This window comes from Empidonax traillii, unplaced genomic scaffold (assembly GCF_003031625.1).
Source record: "Empidonax traillii isolate 1590-97213 ecotype Southwest subspecies unplaced genomic scaffold, ASM303162v1 scaffold15:size5535645, whole genome shotgun sequence".
NCBI classification, from domain to species: domain Eukaryota; kingdom Metazoa; phylum Chordata; class Aves; order Passeriformes; family Tyrannidae; genus Empidonax; species Empidonax traillii.
Window position 1 is genome coordinate 795,409 of NW_020955208.1, and position 12,798 is coordinate 808,206.

The 12,798-nt window shown below is 44.4% G+C and overlaps 1 protein-coding gene across 1 annotated transcript in view; it reads right to left on the minus strand.

Moving 5' to 3' along the window:
• The window catches only part of EIF2B3 (eukaryotic translation initiation factor 2B subunit gamma), a 96,634-nt gene that overhangs the window by 6,815 nt on the left and 77,021 nt on the right, over positions 1-12,798 (minus strand). Inside the window, exon 10 of the mRNA XM_027892989.1 lies at positions 4,740-4,843. Within this exon, the coding sequence (XP_027748790.1) occupies positions 4,740-4,843 (104 nt within the window). The remainder of the gene's footprint in view (positions 1-4,739; positions 4,844-12,798) is intronic.

A 12,798-nucleotide genomic window follows, 5' to 3' on the forward strand; every position in this document is an offset into this window, starting at 1 on the left:
GGTGTCTGGGGATAACCAAGTAAGAGAGAAAACCAGAAGTCTCCATGGGAGAAAGATGAGGGGAAAAACCAAAGAGAAGGGTAGGAATGGGATGAGCCTGGTCCCGGGACAAAGCTGCAGTGGAGAGCTGTGAAGGAGTCAGGATCAGGCAGGACATTGGTGATGTGGTTGGGGCCCCGTGACTGATGCTGGGGGCAGGAGCAGTAAATCCTACAGTAACAACAGCCTTCACCTGCCAGCACCAGGAGTGGATCTCAGGGCTGCTGGTGCCCATGGACATCTGCGAAACCTCCTGGCAAAGAGTTTCTCTTGTTCCACTGCAGATCCATCTCCCCTTAAAGAAGAAGACCTACTACTATCAGCTCCCATCAGCTGAAGCAGCAGAAAAGTGCACAAAAGTACAAGTTTCTGACAATGAAAACGGTCCATGCAAGGGTCAACATCATCATGTGAAATAAAACTGGGGTTTTTTTAGAGTGGACTAAACCTTCCCTCCCAACATGTACAAAGAAAATGCTAAGGCTAAGATAAGAGAGGTAAAACAGGAGGAAAACCCAATCACCTTCTTACTGAGGAGGTGAAAACGAGGCTGTTAACAGTTGTGAAGATGACAAATGCTGCAGAAAAGCCACAGAAAGGAAGGCTCTTGTCTCTTGCACAGGGTACAGTAATGAAGGTTTCAGACAGAAACTGATGAAAGGAAAATGAGGAATATGGAGACCCCCTCATATTCAGCAAGCACTATTCATTCTGGGTGTTGACTATGTCAGGGCACCAAGGAAAATGAAAGTATACGGTGGAATAAAAAACAAGAATAAGTTTCAGTGTGCAGAATAAAGGAGGCAATGCTGCTACCCCAAGCTAAGATTACATCAGCGTCCTGAATGCTGGTATTTTTTCCCTTTCTGAACGTATGCTTTGTGGCAACAACAAGGCTGTAATGCACTTTCTGAGTGTGCACTGATTCAAGCTGTCCCTAAACAAAACTTGGTTCCGTAACTCTCAAAGCAAACAAAACCCCTCTGCTCGAACAACAACAGAGACAAAGGCAAGGGATAAAGTTTTATATCAATTTTGCAAGTTCTATCCTTTGTGTGTGTGTTTACTGTCTCTGCTCCTGGTGTTGCTTTCAAGAAAGGTTAGGCCTTTACCATATATGCTTCTTCCTGGCTAACCTGTACCAGATGTATAACGTGCTCCCTGCTGAATCTGGCCTTACTGACTCTAGGGATCATTTGACTCCATGACTGGCCCATCACCAGCACTCACTCCCTTTCCCTAGTCCTTCTTCAGTGAGGGCATTCTGCTCTTGAGCTCCTCTTTAAAAACAGGTTTATCAAAAAGGCTGCAGCATGATCCTAATAACTGCCTCCTAAACAGTGATTGAACACTCTGAGCAATTACGGTCCTTTGGAATGCTGTCTGCCTTTTCCCACCCCTTCAGTAATTACTGCCTTCTTCTAAGGTACCAACATGTTTTTCAAAGTGCTACCTGGTGAGGTAGCTTTCACAAAGCCCACCTGTTAATCCTCTGTTATTCCTAAAATTAAAGTATCAAAGAGGAAGGAAAGTGGATGCTTCCTAGGCATGGAAATGAAAGCAGTAGGAAGAGAACAGTTTGGCTCTCAGGAGGCATGGCTTGCAAATCCAGAAGTTAAATAAAATGCTATACCTTGACTTTATCAGAGGCACTTAAAAATACCATCTCTGGCAAGTGCTGTGACAGGGCCGAAGTCAACGCAGCACTGAGACATCACTGCTGACAGTTACCTGCTCCATCCCGTGTCTCCAACTTTATTTTTAGTTTGAAAGTACTAGGCTGCATCTCATCTACCCCAGTAACCAGTGTTGGAGTGTTCCCTCTATTTAGGTGTCCACAGATTTGCCAAGCCCATTACTAAGTGATGAGGTCTCCCACCATGTCCCCAGGGAGATTATCCCACAGCCTACCAGACCACATCATTAGGAAAATGCTCTAGATGGCCAACCTAAATTGTGTTTAATTCAATCCCATTACTCCCAGCTGTACTATTTGGACCACCCTAAATATGCCCAGAGTACTCTGGAGAAGGAGAAGGATGAGAGCTGGTTTGAGCAACGTTTGCCTATCATTTGTGGTAGCTGTTCTCCTGCCATCCTCCTTGCATGGGACTGGAATTCATTTTGTGAAAGGTCAGTGCACCACTGGCTCAAAGAGCTCTTGTACCCCGAGCTGCCTGGGCAGTGTGGCCAGGACTCATGTGATAGAGCAGGGAGCACACAGCCAGTTCTGCAGCAAAGCCAACTGTGGGATCTGCCTGGGGCTGTATAGGATGATTCAGGGATATTTCTACCTTTGATGAATCCTGGCTGATGCTCTGGAATAAGGGACTGCTGTATTTTAATTTTTTTAATGTTTCTGGGAAGGTGTGTGCAGTTTTGCTGCACAGACTGGGGTCAGCAGCCAGCTGCTACTGCTTACATCTGCTGAAGGGTGATCAGCTTGCAAGAAAAGGTGGCTCCTACCCAAGAGAACTAGGTTTTTTCCTAGCCTGGCCCTGGAGGTTCGAGTTTGAAGAAGGAAAAGTTACCAAACAGAACAACACGGCCAAAGTTTTGATGAAAGGGGCAATATGGAAACAAGACTTAGAGGGCCACACCAAAAGCTTGGCACAAGATACAGGAAGTCTTGGGCAGGGGAAAGGAAGTCATGGCATGCTTTCACAGCAAAAAAGAGAAGACCCAGTTTACTACGGGACCAGCTGAGGTCAGAAGAGACATGTTGGGCTGGAAAGACTCCACTTCAGGAAATAAGTCATGAACTTTGCAGACAGATCTCAGACCACCGAGGCAAACCTGACCCCCAGCCCAAAGAAATTCTGGAATGGTTAGGAAACTGAGGCAGGGAAATGAACTGAGGCTTTATTATTTTCTCTTGCTCAGCATAATGGTGTATTTATAATCGACTGAATATGTCTTTGCTAACGTCAATCATACGTTTTTTTTAACAGTTTAACTAGAGGGCCCCCAGACTCACTAAGAAGTGGGTTTAAGCTTTGGGGAGATGAGCAATAGACTCTATAAGAACAGGCAAATGAACCCACGGGTTACAGCTCCGTTACTCTCCCTGCAAATACATCTACAGACCCTGAAGAATATTCAGACAAGGATGGCAAGGACAAACAAGAAGAAAGAACAGTTTCCATACTACAATCAACCAGACTAGGATCTGCACCCTGGAAGAGACTTCTGAAGCAGATGTGAGCAAGGTCAAAGGGTGATATTTCTGTTTGGTATGATATACTAAAGAAATCAAACATATTCCTATTTCCTAAAATATTAGCTAAGTCTGCACCTTGTGTCCTCACAGTTCACGCTGCAGGTTAACAACCAAATGTGACCCGATTCATCCCTCCTGACAATTCATGCGGATGTGCAGATGTGGCACTTAGGGACATGGTTTAGGGGTGGACTTGGCAGTGTTAGGTTTGTGGGTGGACTTGATGATCTTAAAGGACTCTTCCAACCTAAATAATTCTGTAGTTCTATGCTCAGGGGAGGACACAAATGGAGCATCATGAATAGTGCAAATCTTCAGTGACAGGGGGGGCAACCAACCCCACAAGGGACACTGATTCAGAGTGATGTGATGGGTACAGCTCATGAGTAGACACAGAGCCACACAGGGACCAAGACCACAGTGCACAGAACACTCTCAGTGTGTTACCTCCAGTATCTGAGACTTGCAACTGCAAGATCAATACTTTGTTTCCATGAGTCCTTTTTACTTTTAGTTTCAATTTAAAGGAAAGTTTGTCATATGCAAAGCCGACAATAGGTTACGCTATACTACATTAAGTGCAAACCCTGCTCTGTATCACCAACTGAGAATCCACCCACGAAGACAAAGCGGGCAAATAAATCTTGATTTGACTAAATAACATCACATGGAGCCTGCAAAGGAACTCACTTCTGTCCTCAGTCCACACACGAGAGCAGGGATCTGCCAAACCCTAACCATAAATATTCATTAAAAAGCCTCTGCTTGGGATGCAGTCACTGAGACAGCCATTTCCTGCCCATTATCTCTTAGGGCAGGAAATCAACAGTTCCACTCAGGCGGTTACCACCGAGCCCTCACCACGAACACTTCCACTGGATGGCTGAACCATGCCTAAATGAGGGCCACGTAGCTGTATCCTTTCTGAAGCCCCAAAATAGCACTTCATAGCAGTAAACATCTGAAGGTGGCTGCCCTTGTATTTAGTATGGAGAACAGCAGCTCCTAGTTTGATGCTCCGCCTCGAGAGCTTTTGTGTGGAGTGAGGTGAATGGGAACATCCTGGCACTGTGGGTTGACAGCACGCACAGAGAAGGATGTCTGTGTGATCAGTAACTCGACTGCTTCGCCCCTGACACTGACAAAGATTGCTAGTCAAAATAATGGCTCCTTCTGCTGAGGACAACCTCAAGCTGATCCAATTGTGGTCTCTGGGAAAAGACTGTCTCAGCACCCAATCTTGTTCTTTGTAACAAGAACAACAGAGTTTTGCTGCCAACTTCAGAGGATCGAGTCTCTGAACTATTCTCACGCCAAGAAGCTGTACTTTCCATGAAAAACAAATCCTGATATTATAGGACACCCCGTTGCAGAACTGTCACTGTTTACTGGCACTTCACGAAGAAGCAGGAATAAAATCTCAAGGAAAAAGTTCTGAAAACGATTACAAATGCACAGTAAATACAGCTTCTGCACTTACCTTTGGCTTCCAGCCTCTGATCGCTTCCAATCAAGCAGTCCTTGATGTCAGCACCCTTCTCTATAACGGCATTGTGACAGATAACACTGCCCTGAAGACAGCACCTACAACATAAACACAAGGAAATAATTTAAATGACAAGTACAAACTGAAGGTATCCACTGAAATATCTAATGACTCTGTGGCATGATCCTGTGAGAAGTTCAGTTCCGCTCTTTTCTCAAAAAACTCCTTTCTTCTCCTGATCCTCACACCCAGCTGCTGGAAAAACTTAAATGCCAGGTGTCAGAATGGGTTTGCAAAAAAGAGTTTGCCGTTTTACCTCCTGTTAGAACAGCTTTCCTCTACATTTCCTCAACCGAATAAATACTTAACTGAATAAATAAAGACTTGGGACCTGGATCAAGTCTTGTATTTTCCACAGACAGTCTGGGTAACTGCGGGGGTGGCTTCTCTGCTCAGTTTCCCAGTTAAAAAGAGGAGCAGCAGCCCAGTCCTTCCCTGCAAATTTTGCTGAGAAGTTTTATATGTTCCAGCTTGCCAGGTACTAAGAAAGGGCGAAGAGAAGCGGCAGATCAATACTTCAGCTGGTTGGCTTTGTTCATATTAAAGTACTCAAACGTGATTACTCTGCAGTACTAAACCAGTGAAATCCACACTAGACCTGCTCTACCTGCCCTGGATATCTTCACACTCATGTTGCTTTTGACACCACAAAGTCTGAAATGCTACACAGGATGGAACTGTAGCAAAAGTCACCTTGTTCCAAAATGTATTTTAATCTGTAGTAACCAGCTTTCCAATCTGCCCATCTGATTGTCCAGACAGGAAAGGAGCTCTGAGTCCCAAGTGCTGGCTTTGTAACTGCTCTGCTGAGCAGGAAGAAGGTATAAGCAAGATCCATAATCCCAGAGAGATGCAGGTAATCTGCTCTCCCATATTAGTGCTACTGTGAACCATAGCATTTCATATCTGCTCCCCAGTATTTCTGCTAATATTAATTACAATAATTGTGAATATCTTTCCTATCCTCAGTCCAACAGCTGAAGTTTTTAGGTTCAGTGACTTTCTGCATGGTGGGTTGCAGTTTAATGACCTGCAGCCATTCCCACCTTGGTCACAGGCAGCACCACTGTTCATTGCACTAGTGAAACCCGGCTGCAATGCACCATCAGGCTGGCTCATGGACAGAACTGTTACCCTGGAGTCATCTAACACCACAGAGGGTCTTGCTATCAGGTCAAAGCCCTGAGCCTCAGTTCTGTACTGAATGGAGAGCTAGCCAGGTGTGGTCCTCAGGAGAAAAGAGAAACATCAATCCTCACTCCAGACTGCTGATCCCCAAATTAATTCAGAGTATCTTCCTGCTTACACATCACTATTATTTGGTACACAGAGTTTGTCATTAAACACATTACAATTGTGAGTCTGACCAGAAACCATCTGCTCCACAAAACCAGCATGAATTCTGCAGGAGTAAAAGCAATAAAACTGGACCTCAGTCGCAGTGGTTTGCAGTTACGACCCCCCTTGAACAGACTGTCCCCTCTGAACAATTATTCTTTTAACTCACTTAAACTCCCCCTTCTCTGACCTATAAGGAGGCAACACGAGCAATTATTCTACAAGCAACCAGCTCAGGTTGCCTTGGCAAGGTTTTTACTAACATGTTAATAAGATAAAAAGCGGCAAAGATACACAGCAGACCCCTGCCTGCCTTTGCTCTCACACTGTCACGATCTGCTTCCTTTCCAACAGCCTCGTGTGCCGGCAAAGCCACTCAGGCCATCGTCTTGTGCAACCGAGAGCAAGAGCAACTCAGCATTTGCAGCCAGGCCAGGGAAGGGATCAGTGGAGGGAGGACTGCCCACCGCTGCCATCCTGACTTGGTTTTCAACAGGGACTAGCGAAGGGAATGGGAGAAGTTGCTCATTTCCCACTGAAATGGCTCCCATCCAAAATGCGTGCTGCGGAATACCTCCTCCTCCTCCATTGCTTCGAGCCAGTCAGTTGAAAGCTTCCCCTTGCAAACCTTTAGGTTTCCCACCATCTATCACTTCTCCTGAGCATGAGAGCAGCTGTGAGTGCACTACACCTCTCAGCATTACCCTCATGCAGGAGGATATTCCCCAAAAGAGAGGGGATTTAAGCTGTCGGTGTGGAGTCCAGGCTGGAGAACACTGCGTGTGTGTTCAGAGCCTACTTGAGGATAGTCTTTCAACTCCCGAGAAAGAATAGCATTGTAACCAAGAAACTGCTGATGACATTAACATCAAAGATAAGAGGGAGTTCCTGCCAAACCATTTGTTGGGAGGGACAGGCCAGGGAACCAAGATGAACTTGCCTGTGCCAGGTGTTCGCAAATCAACCCTTCCCCTGTGCCAGGGTAAAACAAAACCCAAGAACTCCACCACCCCAGGAGTTTCTTAAAACTTATAAACCCAACCAACTGCAGAAGTTTTAAAACCATACTCGATGCTCAGATTACCCCAATCACACAAACCAGCAGCAAATCCGGCTTTTATTGCTCAAGTGGAACAAAACTTCAAGAGATAAAAACACAATTTGTGGGTGTTCCCTTCACCCGCTGACAGATGTAACACAGCCATTTTGAAACCACTTGTAAATGCCTTTTTTCCTTCTAAAAAAAAAAAAAAAAGTTATAAAGCCTGCCAAGAGAAGTATTTTGTGTATTTATTTAATTTTTACTATTTTTTCAAGTTGAAGAGTAAGGAATAAACTTTTATTCTTTAACAGGGTAAATATATCACATCTCAGGGCACTCTGCTGTAGTCTCCTTGGCTAAACTGCCACCATGGGTTCCTGCCTTGCTTAACAATTAGGTGCTATTAGCCCTCAAAGGTGCTCTGACAGCATCCAGCTTCCTCAGCTCTGCTGTGTGTGCGCATACACATTGATGTACTGCTTTATAATGCAAACCATATTTATTTTTTCCCCTGAAAATGTAGTATATTTTTAAACTTTTCAGCACGGTGAAAACGGATATCTTCTGACCTTAAAATCCAAAGAGCATGTTCAAACCCACAAGAGGAACTAATTTGGGGCATTTGATTTATGGCTGAAATTTCAATTTGAATTTGTTTTAAGTGTAATCACAAACTGAAAGCCTGGCAGCTGGGCGTTTTTCAGAAAATAAATAAAAATATTCAGTGCGCGTCTGCATTCTAGAGGGAGCGTTTTACAAGCCCAGTCCTGCAGTGGGAACAGATGTAGCTCAAGCATTAATTTGTTATACAGGTACAACGTGCAAATGGGAGCATGTGAGAGAAGAGTGTGCGGGTATGTCTGTGTCTGCATGAACGCTGAGCGCCTGTATCTGAGAGACAGAGAGCCTGACTTTGGGGTGGGTTTTTTTTTTGAAAGTGAGAGAACAAGAGCAAAAGGAGTAGTGGCCAAGGAGGCATGGGGGGATTACAAGGATTTAGGTCTTTAAACTGCAGACCACCTAACAAGATCACTCTGAAATGCCACTAATTTCAGTTAAGGCCACAGACCTCCCTTCCTCTGCCCTCCCTCTCTCCCCCATTGTAAACAAGTAATCCCAGCAGAAAACAACAGAGAGCAAAATGTACACACATTCTGCAACATTCCAGGTCCTTCTTTATCTTTTATTTATTTTTCTAAAAGGTCAGCGTATGTATGGAGGGAGGGGGGAGGGGAATAAAGCCAAAAAAACCTCAAGTCCATCTCTTGTGTGGGCTTGAAGAAAGCTGGGAGAAAGCAAAGTCCAAGAGCACACAATATGGAGCTTTTATAGCACAGCAATTCCTCGACTCGGCTTACTTTCCCCTCCCTCTATTTGTGGCAAAGTCACATAGCTTTAAACCGAAGGACAGGGTGGTCGATTACATCTGAAAGAAATGTAAAGAATTGAGAAAGAATTCCATCTCCTGTCGAAATTATAAATAAGGAAGTATTAGTCCCAGAGACAGGCTGATTTATGCAGCCCTGGAACTGCTGACTTTCAGCCCGAGTATCGGTCTGTAAATCAAACCCTTAAATCAAGTGTGTCAATCGCTGCAGCGCTGCAAGACTTGGGAAAAGAAAGGCACCTACCACTGAAAGCAGGAAGATTGCCAGGGGACTGAGGTGCCGTACCCTTCCTAATTTTATAAAGTGTAAATCTGAGATCAAACATCCTTTGGGGGAACGGGAAATCAAAATACGCAGCGCTCAGCACACCGGGAGCAGGCAGCAGGAGTCCAAGACACAACCCCCTAATTACAGGCTACCCACTGATTATTTAGGACTCTGTGATTAAAGTGATGAACGCTCCTGGGAGAAAGGGGCTTAAGTAACTGAGGTCAAGACCCCAACTGCAGCTCTCGCCCTGGTTGTGCAAGCTTAGGAAGGTATGAATGTCACAGGTTTGCCTTACAGCAAATCCCCTGAAATGCCAACGGGAGTTATCCAGGTCTGGTACTTTAATCCAATTGTGCCAAAACCCCGACATAATCTCTGTTGGGCAGCAAAGCAAATGAGGTGTCTAAAATGCAACGCTTAAAACTATAGACTCACGAGAAGGAAAGAGCCTGGAGCACAAAGCTCAGGACAGCCTGTTGGTACTGCTCTGCCATGCCAAGAAGTCGGGTCTCTCGCTCCTTCAGATGAGCGAGGAAAAGGAGAGACTGACGCAGGAGTTAAAAGCAAAGGGTGACGTGCCTCGGCAGCTACTTTGCTGACTGAGGGGTAACAGATGCGGATTCCCCTGGGAGCAACATCCCATTCTGCCCTCACCAAGAAGATAACAGCCACAACAGGCACCTTATTAACACTGAGAGGTGGCAAGGAGAAAGGTAGAGCTCTAAAACCTACCAGCAACCCCTCGAGGAATCCTCCGTTAGCTAGAGAGTCGGCAGCTGGGACTCACGATCACAGGGGGCAAGGCCCAAAGACCACAGGAAAACAGGGCAGAAGCAAAAACAATACCAGGGGACTTGGGAACCCAAAATGTTCCTTTCACCAACATGCTTTACACACCAATATACATTTTTACACCAACACGCTTTTACACACAAATGAGAACTCGGAGCACTGTGAATCTCACGCTAAACACTCAAGTAAATACCAAAGACTACAATAGATGCCAGCAGTACGTGCTATAATTTATAGATACATTTCAAAGCAAGCATTCTTAAGTGAATTTGGGCTTTGATCTCCTGTTTTTCCCCTTGGGGGTAACAAAATCATTCTACCAACCCCCCCCTAAATTCTTCACCCGTCTCTGAGGGTGTTTTCGCTAAGGAACTTGTTTCATGTCTCTTTTCTAGCCAAGCTCATCACTGTGGTATGGCTCCTTTACACTTCTTCCCCACACCCTAAACATTTTGCATTACATATTGTATATACTTGCCAGCACTCGTATTTTCCAGTGAAAGTTCAACTGACCTTAAAGGATTGCCTCAAACCTACCTTAATGTGTTTTATTAAGTGAAACTAAGGCTGCCGGGGGAGGTCGCCTGGAAGGTTGTGCCTCACCTCTGAAACTTCAGTTAAATCCAGCTGATCTTGGAAAAAACAAATTGGTGGCCTTTTATGTAGCTGCAAGCTCGGGATTGCACACTTCAGCAAAAGTAGGCTGCAAGGAGGTTACACCAGGAAACCCCACACGTAGGAAAACTGATCTCCCTCTGCATTCTCCTTTGCAGAGTGGAAGGGCCATGTCCTGCACGATTTTACAGACACTCTGCTGATGGCCAGGAAAAGCTATTGATGTCTACGTGAAGGAAACAAAGCAGAAAAATTACATGTTCACTCCCACCTCTGGGTTTGCTTTACTTTCTCACTATCTGGCACAGTCAGACCGAGTGAGGTAACGGGCACAGCAGAAAGACACTTTCTCTTGAGTTTTTCAAGTGCAATTTCGGGTTGAGAGCTGTGGCCCTTTGTAAGACATTATTGGTTAAATCAGTTTCCATACCATATGGGCTAGGTTGACACTGAAAAGTGGCATTTTAAAATATCTCCCTTAAAAACTGAATCTGGCCTCTTAGATCCAAGCTGAACTTGTTCCACTCCATAGTCCCCTTAGGAACTTAAGAGACACAATTCTGGCACAATGTGATAATTTCTTCCTTTTCCATTACCCAAGTGGGGGAAGATTTTAAAGAGCATCAGAGACACTCACACCCAGATTCCCACCAAAACCCAACAGCAATCAGCTGCTTGTGAAAAATCTCCACACTCTTCGATTAGACCCATGTGGTTAGCAGGAGGCACAAGCTTATTTATAGCTCTGAAGTCAGACACAACCCTGGCCACCTGAAGAAGCAGAATGAGAGGAGATATTTTAAAATGCCACTTTTCAGAGCTCATCTGTGCTTTTAGTTCAACATTTGATGTACAAGATGTTTGGAAAATTGGGAAGGGCTCCCTGCGCTATCAGGGAAACATCTGCATCTGAGATTAAAGAACAGGTGATTTATTTAAGACAGACTGATGTACCAGGAAGCTAGCCAGAAGAAAAATGTTTTTTTGAGGAGCTGCTAGTAATAATGTTTCAGACATTCACAAGATAACAGGTATTATATGAGAAATTTCCTAAATACATTAGATACAGCAGAATTTGACTTTAGTCGAAAGTAACTGAAAACCAGTCCTGCAAGTAGCTCTATCGCTTCCTGCTCACTAGTTTCCTACTTTGCCATCTCTTCCTCAATTTATCTTCCTGCAAACTCTGCTGGCCAGAGGTTGTCTCTATCTTATATAGCATGTGCAGTGAATTAAATAGAAGAATGAAAATTATGGTTCCTGACCAAAAATGTTTAGTTTAAAGCCAAGAAGTGTGACAGAAAGGACAGAACTGATACATAATCAAGAGAAATAAGAGCCCTTTTTACAGGCAAGAGGGCAAGAGCCCTTTTTACATAGCTTTCTTCATGTATTCCTTGTTTATACATACCCATGATATACTTTATCCATATATTTAGGTTGAGCATGTGCTTTCTCTGAATTAAGTTCTCACTTCTCTTGTGCTTTCTGTGATATCTATTCTAAACTCATTCTTCTTTCCAGGGCCAGCATATGGCAGGGGGGCAATTGATAGCATGAGGCAAAGTGTCCAGAAGACAAAAGCCATCTTAAAAAAATGATTCAAGATACAAAATGGTTGGGAATTCCAGCATAAGCAAATCCTTACCTCCAGCTTCGCAAGCTGTGGTGCTGGAAACAACTTCATCTCCTCATTCCTTTTCATGAGGTTATGTACTGTAAAATATGTTGCCTTGGCAATAGGATCATTCCTTTGTGCTGCCATTGTCCAAGGGGAAAAAGACTACTTAGGCACTGAACCCCTATAAAGGCTCAATTCCATCCTGGTTTTAATTAGAACTTTCTTCAAACCGCTGACTGTTTCTACATCAGGTGCTGATTTGGCACTATTGAGGAAACAACCAATAAACTTCACAATCAATCTGCAGTTAGTAGTCAATCTAGCTCCCCTTGCTTGTTGTTTTCTTCCTTTGTACGTTTTCTCATAGAAAGTAGAAATAAATTGAAGACACGTGGTAAACTAGAGTGGCCTTTAACCAGTCACACGTGGTCTCTCTCCAGTCCCCTCACTGAGTAACATCATGGCATCTGTGCCATCTACTTTCACACAGGTAGCCCAAACACCTTAAACAAAATCCAGTGCATAACTTACTCTCTTCACATGACTCAAGAAGGAAGATGCTAGTTTTGGCTGACATAACATTTTTGGTGCCAGTTCTTTCTCAACAAATCCGGGTTCTTCAGTCCTTCATACAAATTTTTAATCCAGCCTATTCTTTCTGCCCAGGGAATCAGAATTCCCCAAGGTTCACCACACCTCCCTGTGGGACTCCAGCTTTCCCTCTGTCCTCAGCATTCACATCACCTCCCTGTAGTTTGTAACCTGAAGCTTTGGTGTCACCTCCCTTGCATTCCAAGTTCCCTGATGATGCAACACTCTGCAGTTTGCTGCCATCGTGTGCAGCCTGACCCAAAACATATCTGCCTGTCTTTTTAACCCCTTCCCTTTCCAAAAGATGACCTTAGCAGTGTGTCACATGGGGAATTT